Here is a 21,768-nt window from a genome sequence, read left to right on the forward strand (position 1 = left end):
AGAATACCGAAAAATGCGTCATCGAAAACTTCCAATTTCAAATTGAAATTCCATTCCAGGGAGTTGTGTGTTATTTTTCTGGCACTGCCGCTGCCAATTGTAATTGGGGGACAACAGCAAATCGGCAAACCTCAATGCAAATAAATGACCGAGTGAGTGACAGCATGTCCGTGCATCAAATCAAATGTATTTGCTGCCGCAGCTTTGCAGACCTACAAAAAGACCCAAAAAACTAGAACACCAAAGCCAAACAACTAACAACCAACAAACAACGCGGGGGGGGGGGGGGGGGGGGAGCGGACCAGACCAAATAAACCAAATCCGAACACACCGAAAATGGGTCCGAGGATGGGTCCCGTCACGCAGTCGCAGAATCTCAGATGTCGTGGACCCAAAGCAAAGCATAATGAAACTAAATGCCGAGAGAAGAAAAACCAAGCCCCCCCCCCCACCCCTCCCCCGCCAAAACAAATTCATTACGGAACTACACCTCAGGGGGTGATAATTCGATTCAACGAAACTTTGGTGATTATTTATTGCTTCATGCGGCGACTCGTACTCCAACGCCCACCCCGTGACCCCCCTGTCTGTGTGGGGCAAGTTCGGTTCGGTTGGGCTGCATGTCCCGGGCGCCATGTCCCCATGGTGTTTTGCTGTTAGTGTCATAAAATGTTTTGTGGCCCAAAAACTCGGCCCTGGAACTCATTATTTTGTTCATTAACACTTTTTTTTTTCCTCCTACTTCCAGCTTGTTTTTACTATTTTTTTTGGTTTTAGATGGTAGGAATGTGTGCTACAGGGTGTTCTAGGTAGGCATAGGCCCTGATAGGGGGTGCCATATATATTTTGGAATGTTTTTTCCATTAAAGGAAGTACTTTTTTACAATTCTTATCCTTGGATAAATTTATAACAATATTTCTATCCCTTAAACCCCCTCCCAGGGTATCCCTTGGTCCTCACTTGCACTCTTGGCCCTCCCCCACATTTATGTGGCTGTTGTGCTGCCCTCGTCTCATGATATGGATTTCCTCCAGGACCATCAATTAAATTACGCTATCTTTTGTCTGCTTCTGCCTCTGCCTCTGCCACTGCCTCTGCTCCTGGGAAGGGTCCTGGGATGCCATTTTGCATGGCAAATTTTATTTATGTGCCTAAAAATATATATGTACAGTGCGGTACGGTTGTGCGATGCCATAAACCTAAAATGATTTTTGCATAATGTTTGTTTTGCTGTTTTGTTGTGTGTTTGTTGTGTTTGGCTTTTAGTTTTCCATGGGCATAAACATTTTTTATGTCTCATTAAGGTTTTGTTTTCGCTTTTTTGGGTCCTATGTGTTCTATTCGGTGGCTTATCGGAGGCCAAGTTGAAATGTTGTTAACTTTTACTAGCTGCGGCTTTAATTCATTAGTGGAAATGGTCCGAGGAGGCTGATTTCGTCCTGCTTGCCACTGGCTTATGGCCACTTGGCCGAGTTATAAAATGTTATCGAGGGCGCAGGTTTTTATGTCTCAGGGTCAGATAAATGTGTTTATAGCGGAGACCGGGACTGGCTTTTATCTTGGGGAAGGGGCTGTGGCTGTGGCTGGGGCTGTTTATGACACGCATACGAAGCGTGGGACGAAGATTTGTCGTGGGATTAGGCAAAAAACATTAAGAGCGGGTCATTAAGAGAGTCCTTATATAGTAGGCAAAGAAAGAGATACAGGATCTAATGAAGGGGGGAAGTGAGCTCTTAAAGTCTTACAAAATACAAATATTCTAGCTAATTTTCAGCATATGAAAACATGTTAAACCCCCAAAATATGAAAAACTTTACATTCACAGCAAATTTAGCCAGCTGTCAATTGGTGTGGAGTGTTTATATCCTCCTCGTCCGCCCTCCGCCCTCCGCCCTCCTCCTGCAGGACTCCCCTTCTCTAATCGCTTCTAATAACGCACAAAATTGAAAAACTTGTGCGATATCATGGGGGACTCCAGCTGCCCGGCGGGGAGACCAGAGACCAGACCAGAGACAAACCAAACCGGACCCGACAACTTGCGACAACTTAAAGCACATGCGAGGGGGCCAGCAGGCAGGGTGGGTGGGGGGTGGGGTAGGGGGGTGGTGGAAATCAAGAAAGAAAAGAAATAAGTAACAAGAAGAAAACTGTCATGATATGCCCGTAAACACGGCCAGCTGTAGATGCTCCAAGGGCCAGGACCTCCAACCACCACTTCCCCGGACATGGGAATGGACATGGATTGAACCTTCTTCGGGGGAGGGTGGGGGTGGGGGTGCCAGTGCGGGTGTATTTGCTTTGCACTGTGCCACTTTGGAAATTGTGCAGATTGTCCAGTTACAGGGCGTGTGGCGCATGGCGTGGCGTCTGTTTGTTTTAATTTCTCTTATCGGCAGGCAGTCCCAGGCCCCAGTCCCCCGCCCCAGCTCCGTTTCCTTTCGAGTTGTGCTCCTTCCACTCGGACTCCCCAGAGCCATACAATTTTAATTGCACAATGGCAGCTCCTTTTGTTTTCTAGCTGCAATTTTTTAAAATGAATTCATGGCCTGGCTGGGCTCGGCGCGGCTTGGGGCTTGGGGCTGGGGTCTGGCCTGGGTCTGGGCCTTGGACTGGGTCTGGCTCTGTGCCCGGCTCTGGCGCTCTTTTGTTTGACGTCTCTAAATCCGCAAGGAGTTTGACTGCGTCGACTACTGTTCCTGCCCAGGAAGCCAGCGAGCTATTTAATTGAAAGTTGCTTTGTGACTCCGTCGGGGTAAGCTAATAAAATGTTTAACTTTGATTTAGTTGAGGGATTTCTAAACCGAATGCACTTTAAGGGCACTCCAACGACTGCCCCCCCCAGCTGGCTGTAAAGATTCATTTTGAAACATTATTCGAGAGGAGAGTTAAATACGAGCTTGGAGATTTCCTTATAATAATTATGACGAAGGCAAATAGAAGGCCGAAAACTTAAGGCGTGGCATCTCTCCTGTCCCACCCAAGTCCCCCCTCCCTGTAGATAGATTTCCCCACCCTTAGGGGTCCTCCCCAACGCCTGTCAGTGCCCCCCACCTATGGGAAATAATAAATTGCTTCTATGCAATTTTTTAATTACAACTTTTAAGTTCCTGTGAAATCGGGTTGTGTGAGAGGTCAGAGGGCGGTGCGAGAGGCGAGGGGTGCTCCGGCAGCTCCAATTTGAATTATGAGCAATTAGGTTTGGCCAACCACAAGCAAGCGAAATGGTTTTTGCACGCTGATTAGGGGCTGTGGATGGTGGGGGTGGGTCGTGGGGGGTCGTGGGTCATGTGTCAACAGGAGAGGGTCGGATCGGGTCGGGTCGGGTCTGCCCCACGGCGCGGCGTTGCACTGCAGTGGATTGCGGTCAGCTGCATGTGTCGGAGTGGGGGAATGCGTGTGTAATGAGGCTTAATTTGTTAAATTCCATGGCTTATAATTGGCATCGGCCAGACCGCAAGGCAGACCGTACCGGGGGGGACGGAGGGGGGGCACTGAGAACTGGGGCAAGTGCAAAGTGTAATTATGTGGTCGCTTGGCCAGCCCTCAACTACCAGATTTGTTTGCCCGAGTGCTCGAAGAGCTTGTTGTTTGCTTGTTTGTTGTTTGTTGGCCTGGCCAAAAACCTTAAGCCTTGTCTAAGCAAAATGCCACAATTTAAGCCACAGCATTGTGCGGGCTCTCGCTGCGTTCGCTTGCCATTTTATGGCATTTTTATGGCCCCGAGAATACAAATAAAACCAAGTGCCATTATTTTTACACCTCGCTGGCACTCGCACACTCGACGCTGCAAAAGCCCCACAAAATGCACACAAAAATTAAGTTTTGCCCCCCCCCCCAAAAAGTAGAAAGAGATGATGAGGGTTAAGGGCAACACAGGTCATAAGGAATAGTGGATGCTCTTGGAATTAGCCCACAAAAAAAAGAGGGAAGAAATGAAAAGGAAAAAGTCTAAATAAATGTTTAAAAATTATAATAATTATACGAATCAATACATATTGAAATAGGGATCTTAAACGGGCTACTATTCATCCTTTGTAGTGCTCTTTGGCTACCTATTATACCTACAGTCTATAGCCCATATACTTGATAGTTTTCCTTTGAAGATCAGACGCTTAAAGGAGCCCAAAGAACCCCCCTTTTCTCAGCATTATCCCAGGCTGCCCTGCCTATTGAGAGTCCCTTCTAAAGACTACTCCTGTGTAACCTCTAAGGCATTCTAAAACCGAATAAAACTTTGAAAAATCTCCAAAAAAGAGCGTCTTAGAAACCCAACACCGCAGAGCCCTGACCAACTCCTGTTAGATCCTTTGGCGTCTCTCCTCTGCTGCCAATATTAATTATGAATCTCTATTCCCCCAGCAAAGCCGCCATAAAAATGCATATACCCCTTCCTAAAAATTAATTCAGATGCCATCCCTGCCACATGCAACATGGCTAGTGTCATGGTAAAACTTTTTTTGTGTTGCTTACATTTTTTCTCTATTTTTGTTTTTTTTTTTATTGCACAACTTTATCCTTTTTCGGGGCGAACGCACATTGCATGCATTTTCCACGGGCGAAACGAAAAAAAAAGGAAACTTTTTGAGCCATTGTTTTCTTGTAAATGGCAACCGGAACCCTCGGCTGTGGAGAGAACATATCTAGAGCCCGTACCGGGCAGCGCCATTTTGGCCATAATCTGGGCTGCCTTTTGTCGGCAGCTGTTTGGCTCGGCGGCAACTTTAAAGCTGCAACTTTTTGGCATTGCCAAATGCCAAACTCCAGCAACTTTTGCCGGACATCGAATGCCTGCTGCTCCTCCCCCTCCCTCCCTGGCATTCATTCTGTAATTGTGCGTATTATGCGTGTAATTGGCATTACTATTTCCCGGCCCCCCCCGCCCGAAATGAAAGGGTGGAAAGGGTCACCAGAGGTCTGGCCAGAGTTGAATAGTTTTGGTGTCTCAAAAGTTGAGTGGAATTTTCATTCTTTTGCTTGCCATGCATCTAATTTTTGTCGTTTCCCCCCCCCCACTCCTGGGTAGATAAATTATTTGTGTCATTAGTCAGTTGCCTGATTGCAAGACCATTTTCGAAATTTAATTCTACTTAACTTTTCTTTGGCCAGAAATTGCTTTATCATTAAAAGTAAATGTGCAACTTTTGCCTGGGGGCCAAAGGCAGTGGAGGGGAGGGGGGAGGAGAGTTTCGTTTGCATTTCCTTTGCATTTCAGTGCCAACTCGTTAGCTTTGAGGCAGCTTCGAGGCAGTTCCGAAGAGAACTTGAAAGTTGGGGCTGGCTTTAATAATCCCCAGCATCAACACAACTGGCAGGGGGGGGCAGGGGCCTTGGGGGGGCATGCGGCATGGGGCAGAACTAGAAGCTAAAACAAAAACTTTTCGACCAAGTTGCAGAGCGCTAAGACCACAAGTAACATTTGTAAAATGCACATTTAAAACTCACAGGACAAAAAGTAAAGCACACACACAAACAGCGGACACACACACACACAGGAAGACGGCAGCAGGAGCCGAAAAAGGATAATAAGAAACGCCTTTGCGTCCCTTTCGTGTGGCTCTGACTCCGGCAGAAGCTGTGAAAACTTTTCAATTTATTGTTAAACTTTTGCACTGAGGCGCACAATTATAAAGTGTCATTTAGTGCCCCCCCACCCCCCATCGAAGGGAGGGGGGACCCGCCTCTGACAAGAAATTATGAAGTGTGTTGGACGCCCAACGACCAGCGAGCCCCGACCACCGCTGACACTTGCGGCAGGCCACTTCCGGTGGCAGAGTGAGGACGACATTGTCCTTGTTGTCATCATCATCATCATCGTCATCGTCATCGTCAACGACATCGTCGCCGTTGGACATTTTCGACTGCTCCCAGTGCTCCACCCTCCTCCACGTCATCCTCCACTTGCCACTCAAGTGCAAGCCAGTTTCATGCGGCGCATTCGAGTGCTGTTGTCGCTCCTTGTTGCCGGCAAAGTGTCACAAACACAAATAGAGAAACGGTCTGCCGCACTTGCTCCTCCAGATTTTCGGTCTTCTTGTGATGCTGATTCCTGTTCCTGCTCCTGCTCCTGGCACTGGCACTGGCACTGGCACTGGCACTGCTTCCTTCTGAATCTGCTCCTGCCGCTGTGTGATTTACAGCGTGCGACTTTTATTTGAAGTGGGACATTCATTTTACGCTAAAGTGAACCTAAATCAACACCAAGGCGCACTCCTCCCCCCAGCTCTAGTGTTGGTTCGTACACCCCCACCCCTCACACACCCCCACCCCCTCTCACACACACACACACACACAGGCAGAGGCAGCCCCTCCAAGTTGTCAACTGCTGGAGGTGGTCGCGTAATGTAATTAAGAAGGGGGGTGGCCCTCCTCCCTCCCTCCCACCACGGTAAATCGTGATTGGGGCAGCAGCATCAAATGGATCATAATTTTAGCCTCGGGTCAGGTTTACTTTGTTGAGGAAACGAAAACAACAGATTTATGGGAGATAACGACAATATTTTGGGCATACTCGAAGGAATCATGGGCCAAAATATAATGCTTTCTATCAAGAATTGCCAATAAAAGATATAAATATAATAAAACATAGGTTGTACCACAGAAAGTAAAGAAGACTCTTATAGGCTTTTCAGAACTATCTTAAAGAAAGATCACCTGATGAAATTGGCAACAGAAGAACCAGATCTATCCTGGGATATATGATTGTGCCTCCTACGAGGAAGCTCTATATAATAATCGGTTAATAATCGGTTAATAATCGTCTTAGGCATCGTATAATTCTAGTGTCTACTCAAGAATTAATTTAAACGGATCTAAGGATCTAAGCATTAGGAAAAATGTATAAAAATCTGGACAAAATAATGCAAAAAAAATAAGCCTTTAATTTAATTTTTTTTTTATTTATTTAATTAATTAACGATTATCTTTTAATAATGGTATTTAATTACAGAAGGAGGAAAGAAGAGAAGTTTAAAGTTGGTTAAAGTTAGGCGATTATAATTAGCGAATGCTATTAGTTTAAGGAACTGTTCAGGGAATACAAATAATTAGGCAAATCTTATAAAAAATGGATTTATTTTTCGGAAAAAAAAGAATTAATTATCGGAAAAAATGTATTCATTTATCGTATAAAATTAGTTGCCTTGTAAAAATATATCCGATAAAGCTCTTAAAACAGCACTAAACTCAAAAGTTATATCTGCTCTAGCACCTATAATATATCTGGCACATTTAATAGGTAATACTGGTACTAATAGGTACCATTTTTGCCTATTTTATCATATTCCTAGCTACTGTTGTGCCTCACGCGCCCATCTCTATCCGATAGGTTGTGCATTTCTAGCGCCTCGCAGTTTGGTATTTTTTGGGCAGATGCCTTTAAATTACCGACTCGCTGGGCTCCTCTTTTGGAGGTCGTCTCTTGTGGCGTCGCTTGATTGAAATGCCTGGTAGGCCAGGAGGCAGCCCGCCTCCGAGCGACTCCGAGCCTTCCCGCCTGCTGCCTGCTGCCTGCCTGCCTGCCAAGCTGCTCGCCACTTAAGTTGGCTTAATTAGTTTTTGAAAGTTATGCCAACGCCAGCCACGCCCACTTAATGCATTTGGCCTTTATGCGGCTGCTGCACAGCCCGGGGAGCCGGGGGGCCGCCTTGGAAGCAAAGGGCAGGCAACCACAACAGAAGCGGATCCGGCCAAGAGTGGCGGCGTTCCGACCAAGTTCCGCTCTCGATACTGGCCGCAGGGGCCGGAGAGCACTTTGGGGAGGCAAAAGTTGTGATCGGAATATTTGGAACCCACGATTTCCTCAATCCTAACCCTATTAAAGGCCCATCTGTTGCCTTTTCCAGGGTATCCCAAATTCGTATTGGAGTGTAGTGATCCCCCAACTAACTTTGATTATATTTTGTTGTTTCTCAAGCATTTTTCTTGGCCGCACATATTTTCCTTCGCCACTGCAGAGTCTTTTATTATATTTTTTTTGCCATATTTAATTATGGAAATTTTTCAGAGGACCAAAATTTACATAAATATTGAGTTGAGGCTCGGGGAGTTGGCTTTTTAATGAAGTTTGATTGCTCTGCGGAGCCAATTGAAGGCTTGAAAAACTGTCAATCGAGAGCGAAAAAAGGCACTAAAAAAAAGAGGGGAAACTGATTTGTCAGAGAGCAATTTTGGGTATCGTTTGGGGGGTGGTGGGCGTGTGTGGCACGCATATGTCAAAGAGGAAGTGAAACCAAAATGCTTTTATGCCCCATGCAGCAACCAGCACAGACATTCATTTCCAATGAGACTCATTTTGCGGTGACACACGACACTCGACTCTGCCCAATTTCCCAGCACCCACAGAATCCAGGCTGATCCTGGCCCCCCCCTCAAACCGGACTGGCTTTCCAGCTCTTTTACAGCCGAGCGGTTAGACACAGACACAGACCAGAGAGAGAGAGAGAGCCACCGAGCCGCAACCGCAGCAGGGGGGGAGGCAATGGACGAGTGGACTAGAAGGCCAGAAATTAACTTTACTACTGACACCTTGACAATATTTCGAACGACAGCATCTGGCAGACATTAAATAGGCAACCGCAATTTTATACCCAGGATAACCGAGCACCGAGCACCGAGCAACGAGCACTGGGTGCCCCCGAGCACATGACATTTGGCATTGCGTGCCTGGCATAAGCCCGACCCCAGCCCCGACCCCTGCCCCGGTCTGACATCTGCCCCGAAAAAGGCTTTGACTTGATGTTGATTTTGGCAGACAGTGCGCTGAATTTTCAATTTTATTTGCAATTTGTATTTTTTTGTGCTGCCTCAGCAGTGGCTGGGAAGATTGCAGCAGCAGCAGCAGGCGGCCAAGTGTCATAGGTGTTGACGTGGCTGGCAGGCCTCCACCGCCAGAACGTGCCTATGTCAAATGTGGTTAAGAGATTTAACAAGAACATCTCCCCCTGCGACCCCCAAGACCTCTCTCCCTGCTGGAAACTAATTCGAAATTGAACTGCGGACTCCAGTAGGGGCCTGCAATCACGACTTGGACTTAATGCAGATTCGACATCAATTTTCGATGGCAGTTTGTCGAGGGGAAATTGAAAATTGCGGTTCTCCTTCCTACGAAAAGGGTTGCCCCTGAAAGGAGCACATTTTCATGGGGAATATTCATGAAGAGTTCTTTGGGACTAGAAGATCTAAAAGAAACAAGTTTGTTGGGGATTTTCTTTAGGAATTTGTAGGGAATATTCATGAAGAGTTCTTTGGGACTTTAAGATCTAAAAGGACCAAGTTTGTTGGGGATTTTCTTTAGGAATTTATAGATCTCATGTTTACCTTTGACTCTTCCAGTGATTTCTGTGGAAAGGAGCATAGTTTCATAGGGAATAGTTATGAAGAGTTCCTTGAGACTAAAAGATCTAAAAGAACAAAGTTTGTTGGGGATTTTCTTTAGGAATTTATAGATCTCATGTTTACCCTTGACTCTCCCAGTGATTTCCGTGGGAAGGATCATATTTTCATGGGGAATAGTCATCAAGAGTTCTTTGAGTGTATTTTTTGGGAATTTATGGAACTTATGCTTCCCTTTTACCTTCCCAAGGACTTCTATGGCTTGTATCTGCAAAGTCCCACTGAATACAGGGCATCCCTTAGTCGGCATTCACTCCACCCCCTACCATTTGCAGTTTTCCTTGTGCTTTTTTCACTGCACATCAATTTCATGTGCAAACAAATTATGTTATCGGTGATATCAAGTGAAAAATTATCTGCATATTCAGTTTGCCGTTTGGTGCCACCCTTGGATGCATTCGTAAACGTTTTTGAGCGCCAAATGGCTCCGCCGGATGAGGCGGATGCGAGTCATGAATCAATGATGGGGATAGGGGTGGCGAAGGGGGACCAGGGCTGGGGATAAGCGACTCAAAGCAGCATCAGCAGCAGAAGCAAGCAGGAAATTCTGAGTGGCTGCTCATTCATTATGCCAATGGCAGACGGTTTTGCAGCTTTTACAGCATTATGCAATAAGTTAACTTTTTCCAATATAATCTGCTCGACTGCCAGCTGCCTCGACTGCCAGCTGCCTCTGCTGCCTGTTGCACGACTGCATCAAACGTTGCAGCATATATTTATTTTGGCCAGGCACATGTACTTTTTGTTTTTGGGCCAAAGTCAAAGCTGACTGCATAAATGATTGCCGGCAACGTGGCAACGTATGTGTAATTTGTCGTTGCTGCTGCCACAGAGGACCGACTCTGCCATGGAGATGGAGATGGAGATGGAGAAAACTGCATTAAATGCACATTTGTTACGCAGTTCCCCCTCCATCTCCCTCCCCTTTGCTGTGCAGTGAACACCTGTGCTTGTTCTCGATTTTCGGGAAATTCTTTTGCCGCAATTTCCCCAAAAAACATTCCTTTCTCGTCTCCGTTTTTGTAAATTGCCAATTTATTTGTGGCAAATTCCCCTTTTGAAAGGACTCCCCAGTAGAGACAGTTTCACACATGATGGGGCACATCTCTCCAAACTAATTAGAATTGTTCTCATTTGTTGCATCTGTTGCTGTGTCCATTTGCCTTGAACTTTATTTAATTGCCAGAAATTCGGCTCCAAGGCCAGGCTCCAATCGATTCCAACTGCAGGCGAGTGGCACTGCCGGGTCTCTCGAGCTGTGTAATTGATTCTGGACATGGACACACCTCTGTCCTCTGGCCAGGAGCTAATCTTGTTGCAGCTTCTAAATTGGTTCCGTTTTCAGTGCATTTCCTGTACGCTTTTCAGCTCGTTTCGTGCCCGCGGCAACAGAAAACAATGCATTTCCATTTTGAGACCACACGCTGCCCTCCCGCCCCCGCCCCCATGGCCGCGGGCCTCTCCTCATTATCATGCGGGGGAAAAACGAGAGTCTGTACGTCATGAATGCTCGGGCATATCTACATATCTACAGGTTGGCCGGGCTATAATGTTCATGCATTAGTCATATCCGACGCACACGTTTCAATGGCTGTGGCAGAGCCCCGCCGCGGGGCACGTCTCTGGTTCGTAGCTGGAACAATAACCTGAAAACGCGTTTCTAATTAGGGCACACACACACCCACGCTGCACCGGATCCTGGGAGAACAACAAAAGGAGTAAGCGATAAGTGTAGCAAATCCCTTCGTGTCCCTGGGGGCACAGCACAATTTAAGCGAAGGATTTCCATCGGCAGCCACAGCTAAGCCCCAGTGAATGGCCAAAAATCCGTGAAGATCTAGGCCAAGTTGACAATAATTCAGAGTCGCTAAAACTTTTCCTTCCCCCCACCCCCCCCCAGGCCTGTGCCCGTAATTTTTATTAATTTTACACCATTCGGAGGCTGACAAAGTTTTTATTTCTTTGCTTCTTTTTTATGGTCTTAGCGGCGGCTTACAAGCGCTTGGGCTTGTCCTTCAAGGCGGCGGGGGGGTTGGACAAGAAATTATAATAAAAAACTTTCAACTTTTTTGTTCATGAAGAAATGTTCTTTTACTTAAACGGAAGTGCCGGGTCGGAGCCATTGTGGATTTCCGTTTTAATTAGTCGACAGCGGCGGGCAGGGAGCACCGAGCACCGAGCACCACCGGAATCTCAATCTGAATCAGAATCAGAATCTGCATTGCAGACAATGCCTCAGGCCTCGGGCCTTGGGGCACAACGGAGTTCTTGGGGGGGCAGGAAACGGAGGCATTGCCACTGCCACTGCCACTGCCACTGCCATAACTGTAAAATGTGCGTTGACAAAAAGTTGGTGGCAGAAGAAGGCAGATTCCGAATCAGGACCTTGGCTTATCCGGCGTCTTTGTCGCTGCCGCTGCCTGAGGGGGGGGGGGGTCTTGAGATGTGGCCAGAGGGGAGGAGGGGAGGAGGTGGGGCTGGGTTCAACTGATGTGCATAATTTAAATGAAAATGTCAACGCGGCTTTCGGCAGCCCATTGCACTTACTTTCCTCTTACTTCTGCTGCTTTTCCTGCTTTTCCTTCTTTTCCTTCTTTTCGGTTTGCGTTTTCATTTCGCCTGAGTGCAGTATGTGTGTGCGTGTGTGTGTGTGTGTGTGTGTGTGAGATAGTGCCGGAAGCAGGACAAAAGTCTGTCGCACACAGCGGGTGCCGAGCTGAGCTGAAGATGGATCCTGCAGGATACTGGCGAAGACTGAAAAGTGCACTGCGGTTGCCTCAAATTGAGTTAAATGGAGCGAGAGATAAGAAATGAAGCGAAGAGACCGACTACCGACTACCGACTGCCATTCGAAATTCAAAGGCCACCGGCAGAGATCCGATGAGGCAGCTGGGCCAAGGGAATCAATATTCAACTGATTAACTAACTGGCACCCAAAGAAGCAGCCCGATAATAGATTAACACATTAACTAGATTAACTCCCCCGAAAGGCATGTGAAATGTGCCAAATGGTGGCCTTTATTTCGGTATTCTGAAAGGTGGGTAAACCTTTATGAGAGGAGACAGGAGAACTGGTTAAGAATAGATGTTTTTGTGGAGTATTCTGGGCACTCCGCTGGGAAGAGTGTGCGACCTTCTATGGAGCAGTATTCGGTATATTTGGTAATAAGTAATTAAATTGTAGCCCAGGAAGAGTAGATCCCATCCTCATACTTCAAACTTGTACTATATACCTTAAAATCTGTGGTAGGACGACCCCTATCAGCCAATACGGCAGCCCCAGCTTAGATTAATAATCCAAATCTTGGGCTTAGAGCATTAGATCCCACTTCTGTATGACGTCCATTACATTGAAATGTGATATGTTTTTATTAATAAGTGGGTTCATTTTGTAAATTAAGATTTGCGAATGACAGGTTAAGTATTCTCCTGTGTTTAGTATTCGATAGAGAACTCCAAACCGCACTGAATTATGGGATAATGGAAAGATATATCCTAAAACGGACTATGTATGCGATTATTTATGAATAGTTTACGGAGATCCTTTCCTATTATTAGTATCCCATTCCTATCTTTAATAGGAGTAAAATATCTCACACCTTCTAGGAAAATACCAAAGATACGGCCACATGAAAAGTATGTGGATCGCCGCTCGATCTTGCTAAATGGTGCATTAGGGAAATAAAATCGTGTTTGGAGAAGTAAAACATCCAAAAAATATATATATATTTTGTTGCCTCTTTGGACCTTCGTTGCCATTATTTATTTATATATATATAATATTCCCAGCGCGACAGTATTTCTACTTTATGTAAATGCTCTGGTCACATTTCAGACTCACAAATACATATTTTTTAAAAATTCAAAAACCGCCTTTGTACGAATTTTCATAATTTTTCTTTTGGCATCTGCAGCCACAAAATCCACAAAAATTGCAAGAGAATTTTAAGATTTTTCATTGAACTATTTGTTTAATTCCAAAAAAATGTCTGTATCTGAAGATTGAGCCACAGTTGAAGTTTCCTACCATTTTTAATATATCTTTAAATTTCAAATATTTTGCCAGGTATGGCCCTATTTTAATCCACTAGCTAGTGCCTTTAATTTCCAACAATATAAGCTACTAATCATTAAAAGTGTCTCCAGAATGTCAAAGGTGGTAATTTTTTAGTAATTTAAATCTATTTTATATTTCCATTCAAAGTACTCACCTTTTTTTTGTGGTAAGCAATCAATCGTCCCCTAATTAGACAAATATAATCATCTGGGTTCCAGTGGGGACTCTGCAGGAAAAAAAGAAGGATTTATTAACTCAATTAATTCAGGAGTTCAGTAAATTTACAGTCGCATTTCCTCCACTTAGTTCCAGCAGCATTCCGTCAACCATTACGTCGGACACTCTTCAATCAAATGAATAAATTTTCAAATATAAATATGTATAGGACGTGGAGGAGGACGTGGAGGAGGACGTGGACAAGGACATGGAAGAGGATGAGGATGGGGCCTGCAGGGAGGCTGAACTTTTTAAATTGCGTTAAATGTTGATCCACGACAAAAAGAATTGATTCACGGGGCAGAACCGAACAGGGCAGTGGAGAAAATATTTAACGCCGTTTTTATTTATGACATAAATACGGTCCAGCATATTTCATGGCCCGACCGAGCGCGAACAAACTGATAGATACAATGCATTTTCGAGTGGCAGTCTACTTTTTGTGGCGCCTGCAATCAGGCATCCCAGAGGCGCAACAGAGACAGAGACAGCGACAGAGACGGAGAGAGAGAGATGCATTTGATGGGCGCCTGTCAATGGCAAACAACAAAAGTGCGGGGGAGTTGGAGCTGGAGCTGGAAGAAAAATGCTGAAAAATGTACACGGCTTCGATGGTCGAGCAAAAACGAAAAGATAAATTTATATTCAACCTCACACACAGATGCAGATACACAGAGACACAGAGAGAGGCACAGAGGGAGATACACCTACAAGCGTAAGCCCACATAAAGCACTCAGAGCAGCAGAACGGGGGAGGGGGACTGGAGCTGGGACTGGGACTGGGGCCGGCCTGCATTTAACAATTTATCTGCAGCTGTCAAAATTAAAACCCCATACGGCTGTGGGGCTGTGTGGCTGTGGGGCTGGTTGAGGCTTCAAAGCCATAACCGTTGCCCGGGAGGGGACATGGGGGACAAGGGGGCCAGGGGGACGGAACAGCGTTGGTGCAGCGAACCACGACGAGTCAATACCCGTGGCAATCCGTGGGTAGCATTCACCCAGGACACAGCCCAGTCGCAAGTCAGCTGCAGGCGGCATTGGATTTGAAAAAATAAAACCAGAACAGGATCCGAACAGACCAAGAAAGAGGCAGTGGCAAGAAGAAAAGTGCAGCACGGCCCAAGGGGGTCACACAATAATGCCGGTCACAGGATAAGCAACCAGGAGCACCAGCTTCAGTGCCATACACAGGACTCTCTCTCACTCAGGACCCAGCGGCAGTGGCAGCGGCGGAATCGGACCGAGTTGGACAGGAGACAGAACCCAGAGGCAGACAGACAGTCAATAGCAGGGGCGTGGCATGGGGGGCGGGGGGAATGGGGACCGGCCCTGGTTCTGACTGTAAAAAACGGAAATGGGGCAATCATAAATTTACACAGATATGCAAGTGCCCTGGCCCCGGTCGGGCTTTCGCTGTGTGTGTGTGTGTGGCCGCGCCTTCGCCCCCCGCCCCCCCCACAACCCGCAAACAGGCGCTGCAACTACAACAAACAAACAGACCAAACAGAGCCGAACAGACAAAACAACAAAAATTACAAGAAATCAAAGAAAAATCAGCAACGAGCACGAATTCGGGAGTACCCTAAAAGGGGGCCAAGGAAATCCTTTAAAGTGTCCTTTAAAGTCCTACGAATTATTGGGGAATTTTGTTGAGGTCTATTTATGTGTTATGGCATATTTAAACTTCCTATTTAAAGATTAGAACTTTCTGAAATGTATATAACCCTTGAGGAGGGCAGCTGTTCCAAATACAAAATCTCTTGGAATTGCAAACCAAACCCTGAGGCTTCGATCTGAGATGCTCGCGTGAGTCCATCTATGGGTAAAATGCTTAAAAAGGAATACATTTTGGTCACTAAAACAAAAAGAATACATATTTATTCGCCTCCCCAGGAAAAGTGTTCGGCAAAAGGTCTAAGAAAAGTTTCGTAAAAACCTAGTTTGAAGGGGGAATCGATCAACATTAAAACGTACATATATCGATTGTTTTTCCATGGATATAAATATACCAAAAATACATACAATTTTATAGATTTTAGTTCCAAATTTCTTTAAGACCTACGCCTTCTTTAAGCACAAAATTATGTAATACCTAGAGCCATAAAGGCCATACCTTAGACATAAATATTTATGATACGATATTCGCCTTCTCAGGTCTAGGCCTTTGCCCCTTGGAATTCCCAAATATCTCTGCAGTAGCCAAGTATTTCACGAATGCACCTCCAATGCTCTGAGATTCGGCTTCTCATACAATTCCGCTGCCAAATGGCTCCAAAGTTTATGTGTGTGTGTGGCCTTCTCTGTGTGTGTGTGTGTGGGTGGTGCATCCATGAGAACGACTTCGATTTAATGCGAATGCGATGCGTTGTCCGATGCCTGCCTCTGAATGGATTTGCCTTCGCCAATCCCTGGCCCCATTCCGCTGCCCTTTTCCTCTTCCCTTTCCTTTACCATCCATCCATTACGTTCTTTTTTCTTCTTTTTTTTTCGCTCTGGGTTCGCTGAGCTGAGATTTGTGGTGCGGTGCAAATAGATTTCTAGCGTAGAACATAAATAATACTCACACACACACACAGGCGCACCCACACACCCACACACCCATAGACATTGGCCTTTTAAATGCGAGTATCTGTGTGAATGCGAATGTGAGTGGCAGTAGTTGATCCTCTTCCTTTGCTGGCGTGGGAGACAGGCAAAAAAGAGCACAACCAAAACACACACACACAAAAAAACCGTAAAAAGAAAAGAGTGCCAGGCAGAGAAGGCTGTGGGCCTTTGGAGGGTTACTTGGATACCCTCAAATATCCATAGGTTCTAGATATAATATTTCCATTTGAAGGGGTGGCTTCTCATGGCAGCAACAAGGGTTTCTTGGAGGCCTCTTTCCGATTAATATCTGAAATAAATTCTATGAAAATGATTAGAATTATATTAATGCCATTTTCGTGAAATATCCTTGGAATCAAACAAGTTTCTCTTGCAAAGATCTGTACTACGACTGAACCCTGAGCGATTTATAGCCACAGCCAGAATCTTTCGGGGCTTCCTTTGCTCCAGCGCTAACCCCCTGCTCACTCGCTTCGTCGTTTATAGAAGAGACTCCCTTACTTTATAGAACTTTTCGCCTCTGTGTTGATCTTCTAATCCAATCCTTAATACCCTCGGAAAGCGTATAAAAAGGAAGAAAATTCTGAAATCAAAATCAAAGTGTTTGCATTTGTGAAAATCGCACACAAAGGCAGGCAGTTCTCCATCGAGAACTATGGAGAGGCCGAGAGAGAGAGTATGGAGTATGGTGTATGGATGGAGCTGCATTTAAGGCGTAGCTGTGGGCGTGCCAGGGTCTGCTCTTGCCTGGCCTGGCTTTGCATGCAAATTTTCCAGCTCTGGCAAAACGTTTGACATTTGCCTTTGCCCTGTCTCCCTGGGAGATAATGTGGCCTCAGTGTGTCTCTGTCGCCCAGAGATCTGCACTCAGTTTTTGTCAGGCATTCTTTTTGTGTACCCGTGCCCCCGGTACCCTCCTCCCCTCCTCCTGGCTGTGCTGTCGCATATTTCTGCGAGTTGGGTTGGTCCTCGGTCCCCGGTCCCCGGTCCTGGCATAATGATGGGCATGGCTTGTTTTTGCCATCCTGCATTCTTCATCCTCTGCCTCTGCCGTTTGATTTGTATTTGCATATCGCCTGGCCACATTCTTGCCTCGTCCTGGACGTCCTCTGGCACTGCTCTGGCTCTGCAATTTATGCAGCTCGGCATTTTCGGGGGGGGGGGGGGGGGGGGGGGGGGGGGGGGAGAACTACAATTTGGGCTTCATTAGGGACTGGCCCAGGTGTAATTAGTACCTGAAGCGTGCTCATATTTGTTTGGCCCGACTCAGCCCTGGAAGCCGTGGAAGGGGCATGCCTCTTGGTTTAGGCTCCGTTTGCCCCACCATTTGCCGGGCCAACTGAAACTGAAAATGAGCCAGGGCATTTGACTTTTGAGAGTGTAACTTTACTGTTCACACACTCCTCCCTGCCTCCCCCCCCTCCTCCCACAATCGATATCTATAGGGTTTCAGGCTTATGCTGGGGGGCCCCTCCTGGCACTTGAGGCAAGTACATATTTCCTGGTCTGGCTTTAGATTGTTTGAAGATCTCATAACAAGTTGTGGACTCCAGTCAGCTGGAAATTCCCAAAAGTGTTAAAAACTCTTCACAGGAACAGACACGGTCCTGGCCTGGCTTTCATCTACAGCTCTCGGTAATCCCCAAGTGCTGCTGAACATGGGAATAACACACGTAATGCATATTTAAACATTTGCTGATGGCAAATGACACACAAAGGTGGAGAAGGAGGAGTCGGACTCGGAATCGGAATCGAGTCGAGGCCCGTGGAAAACAATGACGGGCCCTCCCCCCCCTGGTTCGGGGGCAGAGACGGACAAATGTTTGGCCAACTTAAACCTTAATCAATGCAAAAGTTTTTGGCCTAATCGCTCTCAATTATTCAAGTGAAACGTGGCATTTAACAACTACGTGAGTGGGAGAGTGGGGGAGAGCGGGGGGTGTGGGGGAGAGTCCTTAACGAGGCATAACTTTCGCCCGTAAGTATAATTTACCTAACCAATGTCTGGGCTACTCTCAGCCAATCTCCGGATCCCCACAGCCCACGGCCCAAGGCTCAAGTAGAGCCACCGAAACCCCGAGTTGGCGGCCTGTTAAGTGCCACACACACACACACACACACACACACACACACACGCCACCAGTTGGCAGGGTTAATAATAATGATATTTAAGCCGAGTGGGCATCGCATCGCACAGCTCTCCCTCCCTCCCTCCAGCAATGAAAGGACAAAGTTGCCAACGGAAACGGAAGCAACTACACAGAGTCCTTCCCATTCTCTGCGCTCTCTCTCTCTGCGTGTGTGTGTGTGTGTGTGTGTGTGTGCCTTTTGTAACCAAAGTCCTACGAGTACTACCTGGTGGTAACTGGAATTGCTAAAAAACTATTCGCCCACACACACACGCGCAAAAATATTGTGCCCTTCTGTATGTGGAAAATTGAAAATGTTCCCAACTTTATGGCCGAAAAGAGTGACTTTTGGCGGCGAATCTCCTCATACCCTTTTGCCTTACCAACAAAATAGTCACTCACTAAATTGAGTAGAATTTGAGAGCTAGAATACCCTCTGAAAGGGTATGAATACGGAGAGGGGATGCAGTCAGGGGGTACACATGTATCTGTAGGATAATTCCATTGCCTCCCCCCCACATAAGCCCTTTCAGGTGGGCCGGGCCGGGCCCGATGAAAAGTCAGGAAGTAAAGTTTTACGGTTCACATAAAAGCTGAAATGTTCATACAATCAGCATGAATAATAACTCGGATGTGGATTAATACTTGCTCCAAGTGTGTGTTGAGTGTGTGCAGGCCTTCGAGCCTTCAAGCCTTCCGATTTTGTGGCTAAATCTGTAACGCTTGGTCTCCCCCTTCACAAAAGTTTGAGAGTTTTCCCGCTTTTAATTTTTTCTGTAATTAAAAAAAACAACAGATTTTCGACAAAAACAAAGCAGTCTTTGCTTTGTGTCCTGCCAAAAATATTTATTTCCTATTTGAAAACAAAGCAGCCTTTGCTTTGTGTCCTGCCAAAAGTATATGTTTTCGTAGTTCATTTAAAGTCAACTCTTTGAACGGAAAACAAGTAAAATAATAATTTTTGTTTCAAATGGAAAAAATTCGAATAAAAGTGAACGCGTTTCACCACCACCTGCATGCGTATGCCTTCACCGAAGGCCAATTAGAAATGACACAAAATTTCACGAAATTTAAGAATATATATTGCAAAGAATTGGATTTGCCGTTGATCATGTTGAAATTTTTATTTAATGGACAGTACATCGGCGATACGGAGACCCCCAGCGACTTGGGCATGGAAGAAGGCGACCAAATCGATATATACACGGCGAAGGAAGGTCCTGGTGTATCGGAGTTCATCGAAAACCAATTCAGTAAGTTGCACAAACAATTGCTACTCGAAAAAGACAAATTTTGAAAGAGCAAATACCCCACAGAAAAATTCCTGATTCAAAAATGCCGCCCATTCAATTCTCAGGGAGTGTGGTAACTCTACAACAGAAACAAAAAGCCTCGAATTTGGCAATAATAAAAGAATTAATACCTTTTTGTTCATCAGGAAGTCAAATGGTTAGAACGGCAGACTAGGCGGAAGACAATTGGCTTGGCAGACAAAAAAAAGACGCGATGATGGCAAACTCTACTCCACTCTACTCTTCTTCAAGGCGGCAACTCTACTCCACTCTACTCTTCTTCAAGGCGGCAACTCTACTCCACTCTACTCTTCCTCAAGGCGGCAACTCTACTCCACTCTACTCTTCCTCAAGGCGGCAACTCTACAGACTCTCCTCTACACGAAACTGGAGGACCCTGCTCTCACATAGATCATTAAATCGTTAAATTGTTCAACATTTTATGTAGTTTCTATCTAGCTCTAAGGGCACCCCCTCCACCACCCCGTAAAACCAGAAGATGCCACCTCCTGTCCAAGCTCATAAATTAGAAAAAAATTGCGTTGACACCAGCAGGGAAATGCGAGGTGGGGGGGGGGTCGGGAAATGGTAAGGAATTTGGCATCAGCAAATATTTGCAGCACGTTTTTCGTTTACATATCAACTTGACAACTTTTGCATTACGATTAAGATGTACAGCCGGAGAGGACCGGAGAACAACGTTATCAACACCTATCTGAAGAGGGGGAAGGCATCCCCCCTGGTCCCATCCCCCCCTGGTCCCATCTCGTCCCGAAATCCTGGGTCTGGGGCGAGATTTATGTGTTTTGCTTGGCTGACATTCTGTTCCGTGTGCCATCGTGGCCTGCTTGTGCGACAATAAAACAAAACAGAACAAAAGTTCCGATTAGATGGAAGAGAATAGTTATGACTTAAGGGGGCAGAGGGGGCAAGGGGGCTACGATTTGGGTGCCACACTCACCCATCGAATGCCAAATATTTTGACGTATTTCAGCAACGGCCACGACTGGCTATTATGGCCACAAACGGTGGAATAACAAGCGAATGGTTCCGGGCTGGGGCTGCCCTCTACACGTCTTGTATCCTTTTTGTGTCCTTGCCTTCGATACCTTTGGAAGACGTATATTTATGAGCGGCATTCGCGAGGACTGGAGAGTGCGTAGGAATTTTGCTTTTCGTTCGTTAAGATTTACGACACACAGCCAGCCAGCCAGAGAGCACGTCCTGGGCACGTCGCTGACTTTAGAAATTAATTGGCCTCAACTAAGAAATTCGAGAGTGAGCGTCGTGCTCATAAGTCCTGCCATCGTCCTGAGATGCGGTTTTTTCCCATGCTCCTTGCTACTGCTCTGGCTCCTGCAGACAAAATTAATTTGTTATCCTCGCTTGTTTAACGCAGCTATAAATTATGATGCCAAAGTTTTTGGCCACTCAAAGAGGAGGAGCCTTCGCCGGCCACGGGGGGACAGGGGGGGACGAGACTTTTCAACGTGGCCAGCAACGTTGCCTTGGCAATTATTAGCTTTTGTTACGCACACTTTATCACTGGCCATGTCGATATGGGGGGGTCCTGCCAGCCGTCCTACCCTCCACTCTCTCTCCCTTTCGATATATATGGGCCGCGTAATTGGTGGGCACGTTAATCAACACTGGAGTGTGAGGCAGGGTCTCTTCTCTGGTCTCTTTGGCCAATTAGAGACCATGGGCAGGGGGCCTTGGCCTGGGCAACGCCTCGAAGATGGATGCTGATGAGCCTGCGCTGATGCCTTGATGCCCAACGGCCCGAACATAAATCCTGGTCGGAAGCCACTATTAGCGTGGTGTTTAGTAAGCCTCCAGCTTGATGGCCTTTGATTAGCTTCGATATGGGGGGGAAGCTAGCCATAAATTAGCACGGCTCTTTGTTTTAAAGGTAAGCCGGGATTCACAGGGAAAACATCAACAAAGTTGGGTTTAAAGGTGGAAAAGAACTACAAGCAAGGGTCTACGATTTAAGGGAGTTAAAACCCAACCAAATAAAGGTAGAATCCCCCTCCAGGAAGAGGCTTCTGCCCCGCTGCAGACCAAGTCCTCCTC

At 46.2% G+C, this 21,768-nt stretch overlaps 1 protein-coding gene across 2 annotated transcripts; it reads left to right on the top strand.

Annotated features, from left to right (window-relative positions):
- The first annotated feature begins 100 nt into the window (after positions 1–100).
- On the top strand, positions 101–20,130 carry LOC113565740 (small ubiquitin-related modifier 1-like). Of its 2 annotated transcripts, XM_026988764.1 has the most exons (4): positions 101–152; positions 19,539–19,653; positions 19,717–19,765; positions 19,839–20,130. In XM_026988764.1, the coding sequence occupies exons 1-4, from the start codon at positions 135–137 to the stop codon at positions 19,852–19,854; spliced, it is 198 nt and encodes a 65-aa protein (XP_026844565.1). In that variant the 5' UTR covers positions 101–134; the 3' UTR covers positions 19,855–20,130. The 2 variants fall into 2 exon arrangements, with proteins under 2 accessions (XP_026844565.1, XP_026844564.1); XM_026988763.1 differs by lacking the exon at positions 101–152 and having other exon boundaries at positions 19,377–19,653.
- Positions 20,131–21,768: the final 1,638 nt, after the last annotated feature.

Source organism: Drosophila persimilis, unplaced genomic scaffold, assembly GCF_003286085.1.
Source record: "Drosophila persimilis strain 14011-0111.01,24,50 unplaced genomic scaffold, DperRS2 tig00000191-arrow-pilon, whole genome shotgun sequence".
Lineage (NCBI taxonomy): Eukaryota > Metazoa > Arthropoda > Insecta > Diptera > Drosophilidae > Drosophila > Drosophila persimilis.